This window comes from Hyaena hyaena, unplaced genomic scaffold, assembly GCF_003009895.1.
Source record: "Hyaena hyaena isolate Hyena2069 unplaced genomic scaffold, ASM300989v1 scaffold_204, whole genome shotgun sequence".
Classification (NCBI taxonomy): domain Eukaryota; kingdom Metazoa; phylum Chordata; class Mammalia; order Carnivora; family Hyaenidae; genus Hyaena; species Hyaena hyaena.
In genome coordinates, this window is record NW_024080837.1 from 1,420,373 (window position 1) to 1,443,796 (window position 23,424).

The 23,424-nt window shown below is 44.1% G+C and overlaps 1 protein-coding gene across 1 annotated transcript; it reads right to left on the reverse strand.

Annotated features, from left to right (window-relative positions):
• Window positions 1-15,531: 15,531 nt before the first annotated feature.
• On the reverse strand, window positions 15,532-18,334 carry TCF21 (transcription factor 21). The gene is made up of 2 exons (XM_039242045.1): window positions 17,785-18,334; window positions 15,532-16,047 (listed from the first exon to the last, which is right to left on the reverse strand). The coding sequence occupies exons 1-2, from the start codon at window positions 18,232-18,234 to the stop codon at window positions 15,958-15,960; spliced, it is 540 nt and encodes a 179-aa protein (XP_039097976.1). The 5' UTR covers window positions 18,235-18,334; the 3' UTR covers window positions 15,532-15,957.
• Window positions 18,335-23,424: the final 5,090 nt, after the last annotated feature.

Here is a 23,424-nt window from a genome sequence, read left to right on the forward strand (position 1 = left end):
TAAAAATAAATAAATAAAATATTTGTTGGATAACTCTAACATCTTTGTCATCTCAGTGTTGGCATCTGCTGACTGTTGTCTTTTTAAAAAGTTTTTATTATTTTTTTAGAACAGTTTTCAATCCACAGCAAAATAGAGAGGAAAGTACAGAGAATTCCCATATACCCTCCTCCGCCACACATGCATAACCTCTCCCACTGCCAACATCCCACACCAGAGTGCTATAATTGTTACATTTGGTGAACCTATATTGACACATCATTATCATGCAAGCCCATAGTTTACAAGAGAGCTCACTCTTGATGTTGCACAAGATGTGCTCTGCCTTTTCATTCCTCCACCTCTCACACCAACTTCTGGCAACCAGTGATCTTTTTACTGTCTCCGTGATTTTGCCTTTTTCAAAAAAGTCTAGACCTCTTCTAGTACCAACCCAGCAGGAAGGGGGAGGGCCATTTCCTTACTGATACGTGGGGATAGAGGCCTCACATGGTCTTCACTGACACTGCAGGGGTGGGGGCTGCTCCATGCTGTTCCTTGGTCTTACGTTCACTTTGTATAAAACGTCCAGTTTTTACTTGTACTTAGCAGCTAGAATAGGAAAAAGTATATCTGCTTCAGCTTCCTGGAAGCAGAAGTCCTCAGCAAAATGTTTTAAAAATTGGATACCATTGAATATTATCAAGGATGTGAGGCAATTGGTACTGAGAGTATGAACTTTAAAAAATTCCGGTGAGAGTAATTTGATAATAGCTATCCAAAAATTTTAACAAGCTCAGCAATCCTCCTTGTAAGAACCTATTCTCTGCAACTACTAACACGAGTACAGAAATAATAAAGATGCTTTTCTTAGCAGTGTTTGTAACAGTGAAAATAATTAGAAACAATTTATCAACAAATGGAGGAATGCTTAAAATTATTGTGGCATCCAAACAATGAAATTATATGCAGCTATGACTTTTAAAAAAGTAAGCTACAAAAAGAAAAAAAAATGTACAGCATATTCTCATTTCTCATACAAAAATTGTTGAGTAGCCTTTTCCTTTGCTTAGAATGAACAACGAAGGCTATAAGCCATGGATAAAGGGATACTAAGTATCCTATTCTATCTTGAGACCCTCTTCGGAAACTCAAACACCTGTGGGCCAGCACCTCTGTTAAGGCTTAGCTCTGTTGCCTCCAATCATTATCCCAGCACATCACCCACCCCCTTCCTACAGCCTCATTTAATACCCCAATGCTTCTTACATTCCCATAAACAGAAGGCCTGGGGATAGTGATAGAGTACAGAAAAGCCTTTGGAGTCAGATATTGCTGGCTTAGGTGGGAACTCCGTTTATTTTTCATTGGCTTCCCATGGAAAAAGGGAGGAAGGGTACTTATCCTCCCTCCACAAGTCAGGTAAAAGAGGGAGAGTCCGGTAATTGCTTACAGACCTTAAGAGTACCTTAAAGACTGTGAGGCTGACATTTTGTTCCCCAAAGGAGTTTTTGGGATTTCAGCTTCAGCGGCTAATTCATCAATCTGCCTATAATTATGTGAAGAGGGGAAAACAACTGGAGACAGATGGCAGACAGTTGAGAGGTGATCCCATGGCAAGGGGACACCGGTGGCAAGAAGGTGGGGCCGAAGGCATCGAGAAAGCTGGACAGGTAGATATAGACATAAAGTCCACCTCAGAGAACTACACAGAAGGGTGGCATCATGGCACTCTCTCCTCCCAATGTACTGCCCTCCAGACAAAAGACTGGAGAAGAGTTTACTCTCAGGCTTGGGTGAGAGGGCACATTTGGACCCTTGCTTCCTAGAAGGCAGACAGGGTAAGTGAGAAGCAACTCTTTTCTTTTTTTTTTTTTTAATGTTTTATTTATTTCCGAGAGAGAGAGAGAGAGAGAGACATCGTGAGCAGGGGAAGGTCAGAGAGAGAGGGAGACACAGACTGTGAAACAGGCTCCAGACTCTGAACTAGCTGTCAGCACAGAGCCTGATGCGGGGCTTGAACCCACAAACTGTGAGATCATGACCTGAGCCGAAGTCGGACGCTTAACCAACAGCCACCCAGGCGTCCCTGCGAGAAGCAACTCCTAAAGGACCACCACACTAGGGAGTCCATAAAGAACCATCCTCTCTCATACTGTCTTTCAACACCTGCTGCAAGAGAAATGAGTTCTTGGGTAAGGGAAGAAATGAGCCAGGCTTCTTTGCCTTCACTCCAACAACCCCAGTCAGTAACTTTAGCGGAGTCCAAGAGCCATGGGCCAGCAGAGGAAGTAAAATTTACATCAGATAAGATATTTGAGTTTTAAACCGAACGGTACTGAATGTGTCTTTTAATAGCGAAGTGTTGGAAATGCTGTAGTATCTGCCCAAGATGTCATTAGGGATCTGCTGCCCTCTAGGAAAAGGAAGTTCAACACGGTGCAGTAATGATGGGAAAATAAAACTGGCATATGTTTCTATCCCTGGGCAGTTAAAACTGTTAATCGACATGTGACATGTGCATGTATGTATTATATATGCATGTGTGTGTAAATATATATACATGTAAATATATTTGTCAGCCTATATGTGTATATTTTCTCTAAGCAAAGAAAACTGGAAAGATCTGTGCCCCATTAGTAACAATCACACACTGGCATATATAAAGATGGAATTTATAATCACCAATACAGGGCACCTGGGTGGCTCAGTCAGTTAAGCCTCTGACTTCCGCTCAGGTCGTGATCCTGTGGCTTGCCAGTTCAAGCCCCACATCGACCTCTGCTGACAGCTCAGAGCTTGGAGTCTGCTTTGGATTCGGTGTCTCCCTCTCTCTCTGCCTCTCCCCTGCTCACGCTCGGTCTCTCTCTCTCTCTCTCTCTCTCTCTCAAAAATAAATAAATGTTAAATTTAAGAAATATATGTATATATTTCTCAAGTTAAAAACACATTGGTTATTATGTATATATTATATAATATAATATATAATATATAATTATATTATAATATATAATTATAATTCCATGACTGTAAGTTTCAAAAGATGTAAAAGGCTTCACCAGGTGATAACTAGATCTTTCATATTGTATCCCACACATCCCAATGCTCTGAGCCCCCTCATCTGGATTAGCAAGCTGTGGTGTTTTGCTTCACGAATTCCTAGGAGTATGACCCTATACAGGTCATTGCGATGTTGGAGTCTCTGGAGACTGATTGTGGGTGCAGGAGCTGGGTTAAAGTGGCAGCATGAGTGTCATCTCAAGGTGATCAAGGGAGGGTTCTCTGGGTCCCTGGAGCCAGCGTTAGCTCCTCTCACCTTCCTGCCCAGTGAAAGCTGTGGCTCTTCTACTGGGAACAACATCAGCTGCTTTGGGACAGCTGACCCTCTCTTCCCCTGGGTTTTTGCTTCTCCTCTGCTAACCCTGGGCAGTTTCCCGGTGTTCTTTTCACACGAACTATAGAAAATCTCCTATTTCTGATGTCCCAGTCTTAAAAAGGGGGCCATCACAGACCAGTAATTTGCTTTCCTGGGATACTGTTCTTTCAGCCCCCAGTGGCTGGTTTGGAGGATAGCCGGGCTCAGTTTCTTACTCTCTCTGACCCAAGAGTCCTCTTCAACATCCACACCTTGCTGCATAGTTAGGCTCACTCCACTCCTTCTCACTCCGTGTGATATTTTTCATTCAGCCTTCCCTGTTCTTCCTTTACTCCACATTACTTTGGAGACCTACAGGTCATCAGGTCTGTACAGCTTTTTTTTTTTGTTTTGTTTTTTATTTATTTCTAGGAGAGAGAGAGAGAGACAGCGTGAGCAGGGGAGGGTCAGAGAGAGAGGGAGTCACAGACTGAAACAGGCTCCAGGCTCTGAGCTGGCAGTCAGCACAGAGCCTGACGCGGGGCTCGAACCCACGAACCGCGAGATCATGACCTAAGCGAAAGTCGGACGCTTAACCGACTAAGCCACCCAGGCGCCCCCAAAAAATTTTTTTTAAAAAGAAGCATTTTGGCAATGTGGATGAAGAGCTTAAAATGGGTCATACTCTTTGGAACTCTGCTTCCGGAAAATGCCGACCAAGAGTCAAGATTGGCATCAAGGCCTAGAGTGAAGTAGTACAAAGTCAGTCATCATCTAATTATCTGAAAATAATGGAATGGTTAGCTTAACTGTGGATGGGATAAACAAAATATGAAAAAATATTAAATCTTCTGTAAGCTTAGTGCTTCAAGGGGGGTCTTACCTTTGGACCATCTTCCTCTGTTTAGCCTCATTTTGCTTATCCAGCCATTGGTAGAGATGAGCCTCATACCAGAGTCAGAATGATAACTACATAGATGTGAATATATAAATTGTTTTGGAATTTTCTCTAAATAGTATGTAACTGGTAGGAAAGAAAATCATTCTAATGAGAGAGATTTGTAGAGGAAAATCTCATGCCCTTTGTGGGTCTGATAGGACCAGCAGAGGCTTCAAAACTAGTCAAGTTACCAGTGATTTCTGTGATTTTCTGTAACATACAGTTGAGACTGAGTGGACCTTAATCTGGCAAAATACCAGCATTCTGGCTCAAAAATCCACAGGAAGTTTTTCCTCTAGAGTCATGACTTTTTTTTTTTTTTTTTTTTTTTTTAAATGCTGGAAGGAGCTTTAGAAATCTTACCACTGGTGAAGAAACCAAGTCACAGAGAAGTTAAATTAGTGTGGGGTCAGAGCAACTAGTGGCAGAGCCCTCCAAGTTCAGGCCTAATTATGAAGTTTTGAAAATACCACTTTGTAAGACCTTTATTCTAATAAGTTAAAATGTACCAGATAAAAATATTGAGAAAGATAGTGGAATTCAGTATTACATAATTTGTGAGCTGATTTATAAGATTCAAAAGGAAAAAGAAAAGGGAAAGACAAAAAAAATTGGGAGGTTTTTGAATTGTTTGAGGAGAAGACCCCCAAGATGATGCAGAAGGCTTTGCAAGCGGGGAATAAAAAGTCAAGTTCAGCTATCAAGGGTCATGGCTGACTCTGAAGATCTATCATTCATAGGTTGGGTGTTGATTTTCCAGTAATAAAGATAAATTTCTTCAAATGCACTCATCATCTCCTCATTTTTTTTTTTTGCTTTGAATCAGAAGTATTTATTTGCAAAATGGCTTCCTATATCAGTGTAGTATAATGATGGCCCATCTTACATAGCCCATCTCCAGATGGCCTGAGATCCAATTTTAGTGTTAGGAGAATAAAAGCCTCTGGGACAACCACCTTGGATTCAGAAAGGTAGCTGTTGAAATCACTTTCCCAGATATTTGCCCGCTACTGGGAGAATGATGTTAGTCCAGAGTAGAGGCAGCTGGAAGAAGAAGCTAGCTTCATGAATGACAGGCTGAGCCATGTGGAACCTAGTGGTTACAGTGTGTCAGGTGAGGCCAGCACCTACTGGTAGCAGACCCTGGAAACTGGGACAGTCAGTGCTGTTGAATACAAGACTGCCTTGCTCTTCCAGGTCCTCAAAGAGAAGAGATGGTGCAGCTACTGAAGAGGAAGACCCAAGCTAGAGATCAGGAAGGTGACATCTATTTCCAGTGTGTAATGCAAGATCCTCGACACTTAGTGATGATGCATGGAATGCAATGAACTATCGTGTATCATCATTCTAAAATACATTATTTTTCACAGTTTTACATTTCTAGAATTGAGATGCATCTTATCATTTGTCTCGTAGGGGCGCCTGGGTGGGTTAGTCAGTTAAGTATCTTTTTTTGGCTCAGGTCATGATCTCATGATTCATGGGTTCAAGCCCTGCATCAGGCTCTGTACTGACAGCTCAGAGCCTGGAGTCTGCTTTGAATTCTGTGTCTCCCTCTCTCTCTGCCCCTCCCCCACTTGCGTTTACGCTCTCTCTCTCTCTCGCTCTCGCTCTCGCTCTCTCTCTTTCTCTCAAAAATAAACATTAAAAAATTTTAAAAAATTTGTCTCTTTTTTGAATTTTCTTTTTTTTTTTTAATGTTTTATTTATTTCTAGGAGAGAGAGAGAGAAAGAGAGCATGAGCAGGGGAGGGTCAGAGAGAGAGGGAGTCATAGACTGAAACAGGCTCCAGGCTCTGAGCTGGCAGTCAGCACAGAGCCTGACACGGGGCTCGAACCCATGAACCACGAGATCATGACCTAAGTGAAAGTCGGACGCTTAACCGACTAAGCCACCCAGGTGCCCCATCTCTTTGTTTGAATTTTCTATACCATTGGTATAATCCATGCTAGTTTTAATTACCATTAAAAATGCTTTAAAAAGATTAAACTCTGGTACAGCATCAGAAAAAAATGTTTTCTTATATAAATAATAAATTGTAAACATTATTTTGTTATGCACGGAAAGGCATGAAAATACAAAAGCAACAGGGAGGAACAAAGGCATTTGTCATTGGAGAAATACCCACATTCTGTATTTTCTGACAAAGCAACAACCAAGTGCCTTACAGAACTTAAGGAAGGAAGTAAACCACGAGCAGACCACCCTGTTACACTTTGTTACTAAGATACATGCAAAGGATTGCCTATCACATCCTGTATTCACTTATTGTGGCTGCTGTAACAGTGACCTCAAACTTACTGCCTTAGCACAACAGAAACTTACTTTTTCTTAGTTGATGGTCAGAAGCTCAATATTGTTTCACTGGGTCAAAATCAAGGTGTAGGTGCGTATGGCCATGTTCCCTCTGGAGGTTATCAGAGAGAATCCATTCCTTGCTTCTTCCAGCCTCTGGTGACTACATCATTCTGATTTCCATCTCTGTCTTCACATCACCTTTTCTTCTTCTGTGTATCAAGTCTCTTTCCATTCTCTTAAAAGGACACTACTGTAGGCATTTTGGGTCCACATAAATAATCAAGGATAATATCTCAATCTCAACATTCTCAATATGGCTGCTCAAGATCCCTTTTCCAAATAAGGTAACATTTACAGTTTTCAGGGATTAGGATCAGAGATCTTTGGGGACACCATTCAGCCAAAAAATGTAACTAGAGTCAGAAGAACCCCCAAATTGCTAAGAATCAGTAAAAGAAAGGTTGGCATAACTAATTTAGGGTGATATTTTCTTTATGTTTCCTTCTGACAAAATCAGAAAAGAGTGAGCATTGAAACTAGCAGAACTTGTGTCTCAGTGGCTTGGAAGAAAATCTCAGTGACAACAGAGAATTCTTCTAAGAAATGCTCATAATATCCCAAGAATAAAACTGGGTGGTAAATCACTGGATATTGGCAATTCAAAGTGAGAAGTGATTCAGAAGGACTAGACTCTGAAAATCAAGAAGTTTTAGGAAAACTTCAATATGACAGATTAATTACAAAAATAGTCCCGAATCTCCACCCTTTGCTGACCCATGCTCTATGCAATGTGACTTTGCAGCTTCTCCCGTCAAGAGATAGAATGTATTTCCCCATCCTGTGACTCTAAGGTGCCCTGTGACCGGCATTAGCCAATAAGACACAGCGGAAGGGATGCTATCTAGGTCCAAGAGGCATTGCTTCTGTTTCTTCCCAAGTCACCATGATAGCAAGTACAAAGTGGCCTGCTAGAGACATGTGGTGCAGTCACTGTATCACTCCAGCCAATAAAATAGCCAGCCAGCTACTAGACATGTGAGTGAGGCCATCCTTGACCAGCTAGCTCTCAGGCAAATGGCCATCAAACCACAGACAAGTGAGCCAGTTAAATGAGAACAGTAGGGCCCTGCTCAGACCAGAAGAACTTCCCAAGTGATCTGCAGATTCTGAGCAATACTAGATGCTTACTGTTTTCAGCCACTGGGTTCTGGCATGGTTTATTATATGACATCATATAATGGCGTGGTTTATCATATGACAGAAGCTAACGAATACCTAATGGATAGAAAGTCACCAGATCTTAATGACAGAATGAATAAATATTTTAGAATAAATAAGCCTTGGAATGTAAAATATATTTTTGGAATATTTTAATGAACTTATTTTGCTTATACTTTCCTTTTTTGTAATAGTGACATGGGATAGAAATATACTTACTAATAAGCCTAAAAGAGATCATTAAGTATAAGATAAAAGTTTGAATTGAAATAAAGCATCATGTAATGATTGTATTGGAGGTATTTCTTCTTCAGGGCTATCTGCAGCCATCCTTAATTTCTTTTGGAGATTCTCCTATGTTCAAGGCAGAAGCGCATTTCATTTTAAATATGATAATTCTATGCTAACCTTTCTGCTCCTTATCCACTATATAACTTCTGGCTATTTACTGCCCTTCTCTGAGTGTGTCCTATATGAAAAGTGATGATAATACCACCTGGTTAGGGTTGTTTTGAAGACCATATACAATAGTGCATATGAATGTTCTCTGTGTAAGGCAAATGGATGAAAAATCTTAAGAAGACAGAATCTACGGTGATTAGCATATTTCTAAATATGCCCAATAATAGCATTTTATTGGCCAAAGAGCGGTGTTGATTCTTTCAATAAGATTTTTCTGTTCCATGAAGTAGATTATTTGGGTACAATGAATATATGTTTTCTTGCTGTTGTAATCCCCACGCTTTCCCACAATGTAGACAGACACAATAAAATGTGTGAACATAACCTTTTCCCCTATCACATGCTGGTCACCATTGGGTATAGCAGAATAAAACCAGGGGGCCCATAGGCAGACACCCCAGCCCTAATTGCCTTAGATTACACTAAAGCAAACCGATTTGGGATACTTGTCTCACCTAGAGCCTCCATCTCAAAAAATCTGCCTTGGCCAGTAACCAACCTGTCCATCCATCTCCAGCCAACCACGGTTGATGGGGCAAAAGGCATACAACTGACTTGAAGAGTTTATTCAGAGCTTCTTAGAACAAGTCCCTATCTTGAGAATTCAAATTCAGACATGCGGAGATTGAAATTTTGGATAGTGGGTCTGTAATTAAATGTGTAGAACCGGGGCCATGGTCAGCAACCTAACTAACCAACCGCATATAAAATAGGAAGTTCAGGAGGGGTGCCTGGGTGGCTTAGTCGGTTGAGCCTCCAACTCTTGATTTTGGCTCAGGTCATGATTCCAGGGTTATGGGATTGAACTCCATATCAGGCCAAGCATGGAGCCTGATTCATGCTTTAGATTCTCTCTCTCTCTCTCTCTGCCCTTCTGCCTCGCCCTTGCTCATGTGTTCTGTCTCTCTCTAAAATTAAAAAAAAAAAAGAAACTTCAGCAAGAGTAGAAAGTGACTCATTACAGAAAATCAGAGGAGAAAATGCAGAGGACTGGCAGTAAAAGCAGAGCTAAGGTCCCAGAGAGAAAGAGAGGGTGTTTCACTCCAGACTCTCAGTTTCCCAGTAGATTTTCCCTACTGTTTATTTTCTGCCTGGAGATGTCAGCCAAATTCCTTGGACTATCTTTACAATGCCTCATTCCCCTTTTTATTTGAGCGAGTTTGAAGGGATTTTTATTCCTTGTAACCAAATGACCCCTGCTAGTTTGAAATATTCCCCTGGGTTTAGAGATGTCTTGGATTTCTGTTTAGTCCTTGGTGGGGAGAAAAAGAAAGCTTGTTAAGAAAAAAAAATGGTGGAGGAAGGAGCTATTGAGTGGGTGACAGATGCCTGAAAGCAAGAGATTAAGGGGCAGCAGAAGGTGGTGGTATTCACATAATATGCAGAAGAAGAAAAAAGAATCCGAATGAAATTGATTAGTGAAAGACCCCAGGAACTAAGCAGAACAATGTAGTGGTGATCACTGCCCAGTGATGGTAAGAATGTTGAAGGGTGACTCACAATATTTTGAAAGACACAATACCTAATAGAGACCTTTCCTGGGCTTCAGTGCTAATAAATAAATAAATAAATAAATAAATAAAAAATCCTAATGTGATGAGGACCAATGTTTCAGGGTAATTCCTTTTTGATGGACTTGATGATGACTTTTTAAATCATAGATTTCTTTTTATTATAAGGTGTTTGTCACCAGATTCTAAAATTAAGATCAGAGAATATATTTCAACCAGCCTATGGTTATAGCAATGCAACATGAACTTACCAAGCAGAGACATCTGTAAGAAACTTATTAGTAAGCTTTTTACATTCATTCTTCTTCAAGCACTTGCCATGTGCCTGTCATTGTGCTAGGTGCTGGGGAAACCAAGGTCAACCAGCTGGACATCACCCTGGCCTTCATAGAGCTAGAGGAGATAAACACAACTAGATACATAAACGGAGAAACGAAACAAAATAAGAATTACCTGTTATTGATAAAGTGATAAGGGCTAAAATACAGAATTTCAAGCAGGTTCCACAGGACGTAAGGTGGTGAGGTCTCACTGAAGAAAGACAAGACCTGAATGTAACCTGTTTTAATCACATTCAAGATAACCTGAGATGATTAGGTCACACGAATTTAATATTGTTGGCTAAATTTAATATCGGCTAGATAACTATTTAGGGTAAATGCATATCATTCTTTGAGGCACTTTTATAACTTAATGTCCAGAAGGAGGGGAGAAGAAAGGAGGACAATCAATGTCAGTGTCTAACATGCATTAGACATTATGTTATCAAAGGAGTCATTATTATACTCATTTTATAGATGGAAGAACCAAGGTCTAAATGGTCAAGTATCCTGTTCAAGGACTTAACCAAAAGCTCTTTCCACTATACCATCCATTAGTTGAAGATCTAACTGTATTCTTCAAAGGCAACAAACTGCTTCCTTATCAGCAACTGGATTAATTTTAAAATAAGGTCCTGCGGGGCGCCTGGGTGGCTCAGTCTGTTAAGCGACTGACTTCAGCTCAGGTCATGATCTCATAGTTCCTGGGTTCGAGCCTCCCATCGGGCTCTGTGCTCACAGCTAGCTCAGAGCCTGGATCCTGTTTCGGATTCTATGTCTCCTTCTCTCTCTGACCTTCCCCTGTTCATGCTCTCTCTCTCTCTCTCAGAATCAGGTCCTGTGATCATTTTATTCTTATAAGGTGTCTTATATTATTTTACTATTCAAAGCTCCTTTTAAGGTAATGATTCTGACCCAAAGGCCATATAAATTCAAAACCAATAATGTCATTGCTGGGAGGGGGAAAGAAAAAACCAAACAGACTTCATCTCAGTGTCGAGGAGAGAGCAGTTGAAGCATCCCATCCCCGGCTGATGCCACCTACTCCCATCGTGTCTGCTTATTTATGCTTTTATCAAATATGTACCGAGACTTCAAGGTCAGAGTTCAGTTTCAATTTAAACACAGCAACAGCTCCACTGTCAATTTCTTTGCCCCAGCTTCCTTCACCACAGTCACTGATTCACTCTTGATTCAACATTCACGGAGGTGTCGGGCCCTGCGCTGGGTTCTGGGAGACAAGGATGAAGATGCTGTTGCAAGAAGTCTGGTCTCCACTGTGTTCTCAACGGCAGGGCAACTCTCTCCACCTTTTCCACTCCTTTCTCCTCCCTCCGCCCTCGGAGAGGATTGTAAGCCTGGTCCCCGGGGTGGGGAACAGCCGCAGGGTGGCTCTGCGGAGCCCGCCCGGGTCTGAAGATCAAAGGCGCGTCCAGCCCGGCGCCAGAGCGTTGGGAGCGAACGATGCAGACTAGGGAAGGCGGCTCGGCTCGCCCTCTGCGTGGGGCTGGCCCCGCCCCTCGGTGGTTGTGCGGGGTCAGAACCCGAGAATCTTCCCCGGGTGGCGTCTCCGCGCGGGGCGCTCCGAACACTTACCCCGCGGTTTCGGAGGCGGCGCCCGGAAAAGGCCGCCGACCCGGGAGGCCTCTGGAGGCTGCAGCTCAGAGCTCGGAGCCTCCTTCCTTCTCCCCCGGCCTACTTCCAGCAACTCTTCGGGGTGGAAAAGGCGCGGAGGAAAACCCGCCTTTCCGCACTCGTCCTGCGGGCTCGGGGCCCCGCCCAGCCTGCGAGCCACACCCCGCGCTCACCGCCGCGCCCCTGCACCCCAACTCCGGGGCACTTCCCACGAGCCCGCCCGACGCTCAGGGCCCCAACCCAGAACCAACCCGCCTCCTACCACTGGAGTGAAAGGGAAATCTTTGCGGGGACCTTCCGCGCAACCGGGGAGTCTCAGGGGGTGTGAATGCCGGATGCCCATATTTTTCTCCCCCTTAGGGGTCGGAAAGGTACCAACAGCAGCAGGACCTTAATCCATCCCGGGTCTGTAACTCGTCGTCTGATGACTGAAGTCTGTCTGGAGAGCACAAGACGCGCACAAACGTCGACACACGGAAGGCAGCCGCACACATCTTTTATTTTCTGAGGATGAGTGGTTTGATTTCCCCATTGGCATTTAAGCATTAGGCAGACACTGCACGCCCCATGGAGTGAATAGAAACGTACACGAAGCTGGACCCCAGAACGTGCAACCTCTTAAGAAAAAGTTTCCCAAATATTTTCTTTGTCTCTGCAGTCACTTCTTTAGTTTCCCTGAGACAGAGCCCCAAACAATGAATGATTCTCAAGTGTCCTTCCTGGACCAGCAGCCTCAATGTCCCTTGGGAAATTGTGAGACATAGAACAGCTGGAGCCCCACCCCTGGCCTTTTGAATCTAGAACTGGCCCGTGTGTGTGTGTGTGTGTGTGTGTGTGTGTGTGGTGTGTGTGTGTGTGTGTGTGTGTGTGTGTGTCTTGTAGCAGCTACTTCCACCAGCCATCCAGGTAATTCTGGATAGCACACCTTGAACAAGCTGGCTTGGAAGCCTCCTTGGGCAGTACTTCCCACTAACCACCCCTATAACCAGTCTGAGGTCTTGTTTACTGCTTCTCTTTTTAGAAAGAAGTCTTTGATTTGACAGTAGAGAAAAACCTGGTACAAAGTCATAAAGTAATCAGAATGAGACAGGCGGAGAGAGAGAGAGAGAGAGAGAAGGGGGACTTCCTCAGCTACAGTCCAGTTTTAAAATCTGTCTCCTCCTCCTGAGCACTGGAAGCCATGTTTATCTTCCAGGCCTCTACAACCTGTTTTGGTTGTTCCGGTTCTTTCTGGAAACACCTTCTAAAATAGTTTTCATAACTAAGAGATCACAGGCAGGACACTCTCCACCCCTCATGCCCCTCTGGCAAGCAGCAAAGGAGGTCCCTCATTCCTTCTCCAGCTGCCACTTGCTTCCTTTTCAAATCAAGGCACACCAGGTACCTGGACTGAACACCGGGGGGCTGACTGTCCCAGGAGAACAACAGATACTGGAAAGTTGGGGGTGGTGGGTGTGAGAGTTTCGGGGGGGGGTGTCTGGCTGGACTAAGAGAAAGGCCCATGGGAAGGAATCATTTAGATGGTGGATGTGTATATGTCAATGTTTGGGGCGATCACATTGCCACGTTCCTTGGGCAAATGGTAGCCATAACCCAGTCATCCCCACAGCGTTGCCTGCTCCTTTTGGTGCACAACCTTGGGACCCCAAGTCCACCCCTGCCTCATGGCAGAGGCCCTTGTGGGCGGATCTTCCAGTAGCCTTCCTATTTGCTGATCTCAGCCCTGTCTTTGATCTCTGAAATCTGGGTTCTAGATTTTTAGGAAATAGTCACATTGGTAGAAAGCTCTCGACAAATTTGAACATTGGGGAAAGGGCAAGATATGTGGGGGGCAGAGAGAAAAATTGTAACCTTCAGCATTGCATCGAAGGAAAGCATTTTGTTCGGACAATGAAAAGACCATCACCTATGCATCATAAACACACACCATTTAAGCTTCTTGCCTGAGTCACTTTCAGGTCGGGTCAGCCATGGACAGCTCGTTTCTGGCCACTTAGTGAAAAATCACTGATATTTGCACAGATCTTTTCCTTTTTGAAACAATTATACAAATATAATCTCACTTGGGTCTTACTAAGGCTGTGTGAGGCAAAAAAAAAAAAAAAAAGGAAAAGCAAGAGTATGATTATGTTAACATGTATCCCCATTTTCAGAGATGAGAAAACTGAGGATCCAAGTTCTCTTAGTGAAAAGCTAGAGGCAGAACTAGGGCTTAACTCGCATGTTCCCTATTCATAGCCTCATCCTCATGCTGAAAGCAAAGGCTTCAAATCATAGGAAGGAGGCATGGGACTTGCAAAAAACAAATCCACTTGCAGTTTGGGGTCCACAGAATGAACAAGCAGAAGTTTCTTCTCTATGAACCACCTGGCCAACTGCTCAGAATTTTGAACAGGAGCTTGGAAGTTTTGCTGAACGTGAGATGCAAACAACTGGGACTCATCATCTCTGACTTGGATTCAGAATCATGCGAGCGAGGGAAATGATGGAATTCAGGAAATTTGGGAAAGGTGGAGGTGGCCAGAGCTTGAAATGTGCTCCTCAAGGTCAAGTGGGGGCTGAGGGAGTGGTAGAAAAACCAGACATCCTGAGATGTCCTCCGACATGCAAATGACAGCATCGCAGGTGAGAAGTCAGCGAAGTTCCCAGCCCTTGGAGAATGGAGAATGGCACTTGGTAATGCCATCACCGGCAGAGCACCACCCCGCACAACCTTTCACCTGTCGGGGTGGGTGTCACAGGCTTCCTCCCAAAAGGCCAGGCTGAGGGTTCCACCCACTAAGCAGCCTTGAGGTTGATTGTAGGTGCAAGAGTTGGAGAGGGGGGAGCTCTTACTCCAGGTACCAAACAGAGCCGAGAAAGAGGGGAAAAAATCGAAAAGAAAGAGCAAATGAAGCGGAAGTTTCAAGGCCCTCTGCGGGGAATAACAGTATAAATAACCGAAGACGTCTTGTAAACACTGCGGTCATAACCCCGAACATTAAACAGCCCCGGTGGCATCTGGCGCATTGGCCGCTGCGGGCTGCGCTGGGGCAGCGAGTGAACTCGGTTCAGGCTCCTCGGCCTCGCCTCTCTGTTTATCTCAACTTAATCTTCCCCGACGAGCTGTTCCGTAGCATGGAAGATGTTTAAATTAAAACCCAGTCCTCCGGAAGTCGTGGCGGAGAGCTGAAGGCGCTGGCTGACCGTAACCGATAGGCAGGCGCGATTGGTGTTGGAAGTAATCCATTAATTACTAAGAAGAAATCTATAATGTATGTTGCAGCACTTTCTAGATATTAAAACGCATCCTAAAGTTATGGAATTTACACTTTTCATAACTCGCATTATTTCCTCCCATTTTGGCACTTTGGGTTGTTTGGGCTCCTGTCTGCGCCTACAAAGCTATAAAACGTGAAATTTACCTGACTGCTCCTGTCATGAACTATACTGCGAATACATGAAGAGCGGATTTTCCTTTGCTGGTGTGCTTTTCCCTCGAATCGTGTAACTGCTAGTAACTTTAACACTGCCCTTTTGGGTCCACAATTACATTATTTATAATTGTCTTAAAAGTAACCTACAAACCTGAGACCAGAGTTTATTCTTAACCTTTCAGTGCAAAATAAGATCTGCACCTTTACAGTGGAACCTGTGTTTAATCTTTCTCATCTCTAGAACTTTGGATTGAGGTTCAAAACAACCACCTGTATTCACAAGCTTCCCCATTGTCCCCGGCTCTTCTGGTCCAAATAATTTTTTTTAAAAGAAATCACACTAATGTCAGGGCTTTTTAGCAATATAAAGAAAGATTTATTTTTGAAAGTAGCAAAACCTGTTTGAAAAAAATATATATCTTTACGTGAATTACTTTATAAATGTGACTGTCAAAGTCAGCTATTCTATGATCTACAATTTACAACATATTGTACAAAAGATACACATCGATATGCTCTTATTATCTATTTATATATTTATAATTACATATTGCACTTGGACCAGCAAGGCTCGCAGAGTCATTCACGGTAGAAGTTAATAAAGTTAAATAGATGGGAATCTTTGTAAGTACAATTGATCTCCTCTGGTTTGGAAACGAATCTCCTCGTCGCTGTAAAGTGTTCTCTAGGTTGGGGGGGTGGGGCGCAGGGAGAGGAGCGTTGCGAGGGGGAAGCAGAGACAGAGAGCAGGGAGGGCAGGGGTCGCCTTCCCGGGGCCCGCTCCCCCCGGGAGCGCGCCTTTCCCAGACTCGCACCTCCAAGGTCAGGACGCTGTGGTTCCACATAAGCGGCTCGCGGTCACTACTTCTTTCAGGTCACTCTCGGGTTTCCCGGCCACCATAAAGGGCCACGTCTGCAGGAGAGAAGAGGGTGTTAGAGGTAAGTGGCCACGGAGGAGGGGTGGGGTGGGCTCAGGCGCTGAGACCAAAGGAGAGGGCGAGGTGGGGACAGCCGGGGAGTTGGAAAAATCCGTTATCTCTGCAATTTCCTCGGTGTTCGAGCGTGCCCGGTGGCTGGATAAAGAAAAAGCAGCGTTCGCGCCAAGGCACTGCTCAGGGTGGTAGAGCAAAGGGGTGCATCCTAGGTAATAAGGGAAACTCCAGAGAGGAGGCCCTTGGAAAGCCCAAAGTGTCAAGGGCGGTGGCACGGTGAGCCTAAGCTAGGAAGCCAAGTAGGACCTCGCGGCGGGTGGATACCGGGTTCCAGGCTTTCCGTGGCCTTTTCCGAGGCCTTGGTTTCCCGGCCCTCAGGCTTTCATCTCCATCTATTTTTCTACTGCCAACTTTCATTTCCTCCCTTACAAACGCGGGCTTTGACCACACTTTCTAAATGAATCGCTGGCTCTTAAGGGAACAAAAATAATGCTAATAAAAGAACAGACGAGCGTATTTTATTTAAAACCATCTTCCTCCTGGGCTGAGCGAGCATTGCCTTTTTTCTTCTCCGAGGCGTTTTATAATAAAGCTCACTTAAGTTCCTTACTCAGAGATGAACGCAGCAGCAACTGTAAATGAGGTAATTACTTTCATTTTAATTCCAGATTTTAAAAAAGCTATTTACTCGCCTTATTCGAAGAAAATAAACTTTTAATTAGCGGGGAAAAACATTTACCAGAGTAAAAAGTGCTTTTGCATCCCCTCCCCCCCAATTCCTGAAACCAATTCAGTGAGTAGACAATTCAAAGCTTCAGACCTCTCCCACTAGTGCTGGCCGATAAGGCGACTTTCAAGAGGAAAACCTCTCCTTATCATACATAAACAAAGGTGCTAGTAAGTTGTAGTTGTTTTTCTTTAGAGCCTCTAAGTTTTAAAATTAAATCAAATAAAAAAGGATTTAAACTGTACTTAAGTAGCAAAATGCATTTGAGAAAAACTTGGCCTCAATGAGCATTACTTTTTTTTTTTTTAAGACAGGCTGAATGGTCATTACTTTTTAAGATAAAATGTAACACGTTTCAAAATCTTGGACACGAGTGAGCTATTTGAATATTATTTGTTACACTAATATTTGTGAGAACTTACGGATTACGCTGTTTACGAGAATTTCTGGGACTTAAAATATTAATGTACGTATAAGAGAAGCGCAGAATATTTAAGTAGTTGAGGACGTCTATGACAGTTTTGGGGGCACGAATTTGTCTATATCTAATGGTCCTAAATATACTTGGGAAAGAAGCGGAGTTGGGTGTTTTTATGTACAAAGATTAGAGGTGGGAAATCAAGTTCTCACTAGCGAAAAGAAGAGATTCATAAAATGCCTTGTGGGCGCGTAGCTTCTTGTGGGGGGGGGGTGTCCCCGCCCCACATCAGCCCTGATGGCGCTGGCGCTGGGGCGGGTGCAGGGGATCCCTCCTCTTTGCCAGCTCAATAGACTTGCAAAATCTTAATTGGGCTGCCACGTCAAGCACTTGCATAAATCATCCCCGCTCCGGCGGCTCGCAGGGCGGAGAGCACGGGCGGTGTGGGATCTCCCGCAAAGGTCCCCAGAGGCGCACGTGGCTGGTGGTGGCCGAGGTGCGCGCACACTCTCCGCGCTGCGGGCGCGCTGGGCGGGGACACCCGGATCGCCGCCGCGGCTCCCGCGGACTTACCAGGTTGACCGGGTGGATGTACCCGTTCTCGTACTTGTCGTTCGCCAGGATCTGCCTCAAGTGCGCGATGTAGCTGGACGCCAGCCTCAGCGTGTCCAGCTTGGAGAGCTTGGTGTCCGGGGGCACCCAGGGCAAGGTGGTCTTGAGCCTGGAAAAGGCCTTGCTCAGCACCCGCATGCGGGCCCTCTCGCGCGCGTTGGCCGCGTTTCGCTGGACCTGCTTCCCCTCCTGGCTGACGCCGCTCAGGGGGCTCTTCTTGGTGGGCGCCTTCCTCCTCTTGCCCAGGCCTCCGCGGCCCTTCTGGGGAGACCCCGCCTCGCAGTTGGAGCTCTCCTCGGTGCTCTCGTTGGAAGTCACAAACTCCTTGCTCGAGTCCATTTTCAGCCCGTCGCAGTCCAGCATCTCCACCTCTTGAAGGTCCTCCACATCGCTGAGGGAGCCGGTGGACATGTTTGGGGGAGAGGATCGGAGAGAGAGGGAGGGCTTGGGAGAGAGGGAGAGCGAGAGCAAGCGAGCGCGAGCCCCAAACCAGTGGGCCCCCGGGTGTGGAGTGCGGGGCAGCCACCTCGTGTTGGGGAGCGGAGCTGGGTTGGGTCTCACAGCCCTTTCCCCTTCTCAGAGCTGTGAGGAGGAACCGAGACGGCTTCTGCGGGGAGGAACCCGGCTGTGCGTCCCCACCCCCGGAGTCGTGGCCTCGGAGGAGTGTGAGAGAGCGCTGAGGAATTTGGTGGACACTAGGAATTTATCTGGGGAATAGAGAGGCGGATCCTTGTAGCCCAGGGGAGGGGCCTGCTAGGCCTCAGCAGACTCTTAGACCCCTTTCACAACCGGAGGGAGACTCTTGTGCACGGATCCCAACCCAATGGCAACACGCAGATGCCAGTCACCTTCCTCCACTTGAGCCGAGGAGGAGCGTGCCCCACCCACAGCCCTTCTCCAGGGCCATCTCCTAAGGCCTGCTTTCCTGCTTATAAGGTCATAGCTGATTGTTATCGAGGACTTCAAGAAAATGACCGGATCCTTTAGCTCTCTCTAGGCCTTCCTAGCACAAATCTCACAAGCATCTCCCTGTCCCCCCCCTTCCCTCCCCCAATTAAAACAGCAATTAAAATCCAGGCAGGGGTCAGTTCCCTCCCGCCAACACCCCATAATACTCCGTGGCTTTACCCAGACATCGTCCCACCTTCACCGGAGTAAATTAAGGAAAGGAGTGCTTCACAGAATCTTTAGGATGATGCAGAGAAAGCACCAGAACATCCGTCTGCACCTGGCCACTTTAAAGAGATCAAGGAGCTGCCTGTGTGTATACAAACATACTAGACCGTCGCACGCTCGTGTACAACACACACAGTTTACTGGGTATGAGATAGAGTAATAGGAGTGTGTGGAAAGGATTTTGTTAATTGAGCATCTTTTCTTCACGGAATTAAAACTTTCCCCTACATTTCTTTCTAGAAATACATTTAATAATGTCTCAGGGCTCTCAGCGGCTCTCAGATATTACCTTGCCTGGGACTTCATGTTCTCTCCCTCCCAATCCTGCTGCCTTTGCGTCTGCCTTCTCTCTGTCTTCTTTGCTACCGGGGTTCCCCATATGAAGCTGATATTACAAAACCCTAAGCAGTATTATCCTTTTGGGAAAGGTTAGTATTATTTTTATTTTCCTATCTCTAACCCGCATGCATCATCTTTCCTGGAGAATAAGAAAATCTGGAGAGTATGAAGAAAAACAAAGGGAACCAGAAAACCCAGAGATTGAATAAAATCGACAAAATAAGATTTGAGAGCTGGAATGCTCTCTTAGGGATTCTTCTCCAGGCTTTCTTTTTCCAATTAGGCATTTAGGCTTTGAGGACAGAGGCTGGGGCAGAGTGTAAGAGCAGCTTCTGAGGTTTTGGCTGGAAGTCTGCACCCCTCTCCTACATTAAGATATCATATCTCTAATCCCGGCCTCAGCTGGGAATTCACTAACCTCTAACGTTTTGTTTTGTTAGCAGGGTCTTGTTTGCTTTCCCCCATGCTGTAAACTAAACAGATTGTCAGCAAATCAGTCTTTATTAATGAATTAGTGAGAACCCCTCCCCATAATATCTTTGCCCAGGATCCAAAATTTGTTAATCACCAGCGTAGAGATTTATGAGCTCTCTTATTTTCTGTTGTTTGTGCAGGTGGAGATTTAAATGACCATATCCACCACCAAGATTTATTGTGAGAGTGATTGATGTTATAAACTGGGAACAGGACTCTTCCCACAGCAGGGATGACAGAAATATCAAGTTGAAGTTCCCTTTGTCCTCCCGCACAACTGCCCCGGTGCTACAACACAGAAGAAGTATAATAATTTAATCTGAGATCCACGACAGCATTAAGAGAACACCCAGCAAGCCTGCTAAACATTTCCCCAACGGATTCCCAAACTGGTTGTCTTTGATTTTCCCTCCCATTTCTTGGTGTTAGCAAGGCATGAGAGTTAGGAAAGTAGGCTTTGACCGGCACTTTTGTGCAACGTGTCTGCATTTGTGTAGCTGCGGAGATATCTGCAAAATAACCACGATTTATTTATTTATTTACTGGGGCGCTGGAGTGGGACAATAATTAAGAATCAGAACTATGGCCTTACCACATGCCATCGTATTAAACTATACAGATTTTGGCTCCTGGAGCACTCCTGTTAGAGGGGCGGGCGAGGGTCTGGCTTTCTGCTGTACCGTAGTTGGTAGGCTGCTCAGGCCATTTGGGGGTTAGCAACCATCATAGAAATAAGTACCACTGAACAGATTTCCACTGTCTGTCTATGTTTTCAAGGTCTGTAACTTAGAAATAGCAATTTCTGAAGAGCACAAGACTGGCTTCATGCCACATATTGTATTATGTGCCTAACAGGTATTATTGTTATTTTTTTAGGTAAGCAAGAATTAAGGCCACTTATCCTGCGGTGATACAGTGAGGCTGGGAAGGGCTAATGGGTTGATAATGAACTTTGGGGTGTTTGTGAAAACTCTCCGAGGGATGGTTACCAGTTTGGGATGTGAAGATGTAGAGAAGGCTGTTATTTAGGCATCTTGATGTGACGTCTTGAAGAAAAGTAGATTAATATGAAAACTACTTCTTTTCCTCTTGACATTTTGTGTCTATCCCTGCTAATAAACACGTAGGGAAAAATGGATGGGAAAAATGCCTTATTGCTGGATTCTACTAAGAAAATCAGTTAGGCTGTAACTTAAGCTGTGCCAAATTCTCCCCAAATATAAACTATACTCTGTGAGAGGAGAAACGCTTTTGAGAAGCTGTATTAACTCTTTTGATAACAAGAGAAATACTTTGAACATTACTGTTTCAAAACACTAACTAGAAGGCTCATGGTTTGAAAGCACGAGGTAGTTACAAAAAGTTCTTGCCTTACTTTCATGAAAGAGTTTATGCCCCAGAGACATCTGGCCAATTTGCAGCACACTGCTAACAATTTGTTTTGCAAGAAAGGCTATCTTTGAAAGATTTCAGTCCTAAAGAAAATCTATCTCTAAAGGTTGTAAAATGAAGATTAGGTGTGGAATGTATCCTTGAAGTTAAATCCTGGTTTATCAACTGATAAATTTTCAGGAAGTTCAAATTTGATTCAGTTGCACTTGGATGAAATAATTTGCTTCCTTTTATATGAGAAGGAAAACGTTACAGCCTTCTTCAGATCGGACTTCATATGCCATCACATTTTGCTTCCCAGGGGTGGAGGGGATTATGTCTTCAAATTAAAATTTTAATTATTTTCTCATACTCTTCACTATCTGGCCAGGAAGGACACAGGCTGGCCAACTGGCAAAACTGCCAATTCCCTTTATTTTCCCGTCACTTCTAATGAACACCTCTAGATGTGTTATTCTCTTTATTTAATGGTAACCACCTTTTCAACAATGTTGGGACCTTCTTTGCAAATCAACGCCTCTTTCTCTGTTCTGCCTAATCTGTACCCTTTGTTGCTGATCTGTATCCATCTCCTGTTCATATGCCTATTGAAATCTGAGTCTATTTTTTTTTTTACATTTTTAGCTTAATTTATAAAATGAGCATTATCTTCCCTTACTTGTTCCATATTGTAATGGTGCTGGCCTGTTATATTTTGGCAGCCAATGTGAGTAGAGCACTAGTGAGTGAAGTTAGTGGCTATTTAAGGAGATCCATCTAGTGATGTAGGTGTTAGTGTTATCTTTACCTGGCATCAATTACAATGGCAATCAGAGGCCCACTCAGTACTCACCAACCCCCTTCTCCATCTCCACATTTAATTCAATTAATTGTACCTCCAAACCCACAACACTGAGATTTAAAGCTGGCAAAAAACAACAGTAAAGTCCAAAGAAGTCCAAACTCATGGCTTTTAGATCCAAGAAGCAACCTTGCATCCCACGTGCTCCATAATGTAACTTTGAAAGCAGCCAAGGGAGTGTACATAAAGGACAGAGTTTACCTTAAGAAGCAAGTGGGCTGAAGGAAACCCAGGCCAATAGCGAGAGGTAAAAACTCTACAAACTCAGTTGCATGTCTTCCCAAGTCTTCACTACTAGAATGATTGTATCAGACCTACGCGATATCAGGAATAAAGGGAGGAAAACTTAAACAACTCTATAACCAGGGACTGAGTGAGTGAGGATCTTTGCCTCATTTCTTCCATCTTGTGTAGAATCTCCCTTTTCTGTTGCAGTATTCAGGAAAGAGCTGCTATGTGAAATGAAAATCTTAATAAAATGTGTGCCAGAGACTTACCTCCCATAACAATGAAATTTTAGAAAAACTTGCTTGAGTGATGACTTACCTGTATCTTAATGTAAAGCTGAGAGCAAATCCTTCCAAATTTTCTGAAAAAGAATAAATCTTGTGGATTACATGAAAGAATCCACATGTATGTTAAATACGTTTATTGATGGCTATAAAACAGAGACAGGCCAACTTGCTGTCAGCCTCCTTCCTGCCAGGTTAGGAAAGATGGGCACTAGAATTGAAGCCTATTTCTGGGGATTATCTCCCAGTGATTATGTCCCTGTGGCAGGTGCTTTTAGGCTTGAGGCGCGAAGAGTCATGGAGTTTAAGTAGCAGGAGCAGCTGCAAAGTACTGAGAATGTGACTCGGGAACACGAAATATTTCCAAGTGATGTAGTATTTCAAGGAACCCTAAAACAATAGATGGTCAGAATTGGAAAGGCTGAAAACCAAGGAAGGCCTAAAGGGCCAAGAAGTCTGTGCAGGTTCACCTGGGTCACTAGTGACAGAATTACCACTTGAACCTGTGTCCAGATTTGCCTTGTAATGCTCCTTCCATAAAGCCAGAAGGCTTTGAATTGTTTTTCCTATTTGAATAATAATAAGATGTATGAGAAAACTTTTATTCTGTTATTCTCTATTTAATAACAAGAATCTGTAACAACTGAATCTTGAATTATATAGAATAAAATAGATTTGAGCCATCCCTGGGTATAAGCTTAGAACCCTGCCTAAGGGGGTTCAAGTAATGTAAATTCCAGAACAATCTTGTTAAAGTCTCATCTCTACTATGAGAGCCTCATTGAGAAGGCCAGGGGCTGCTCATTCAATGAGCACATCCTCAAATCTGCCTTCTTTTCTCCATCTCCTCTGCTAAATTCTGGTTCA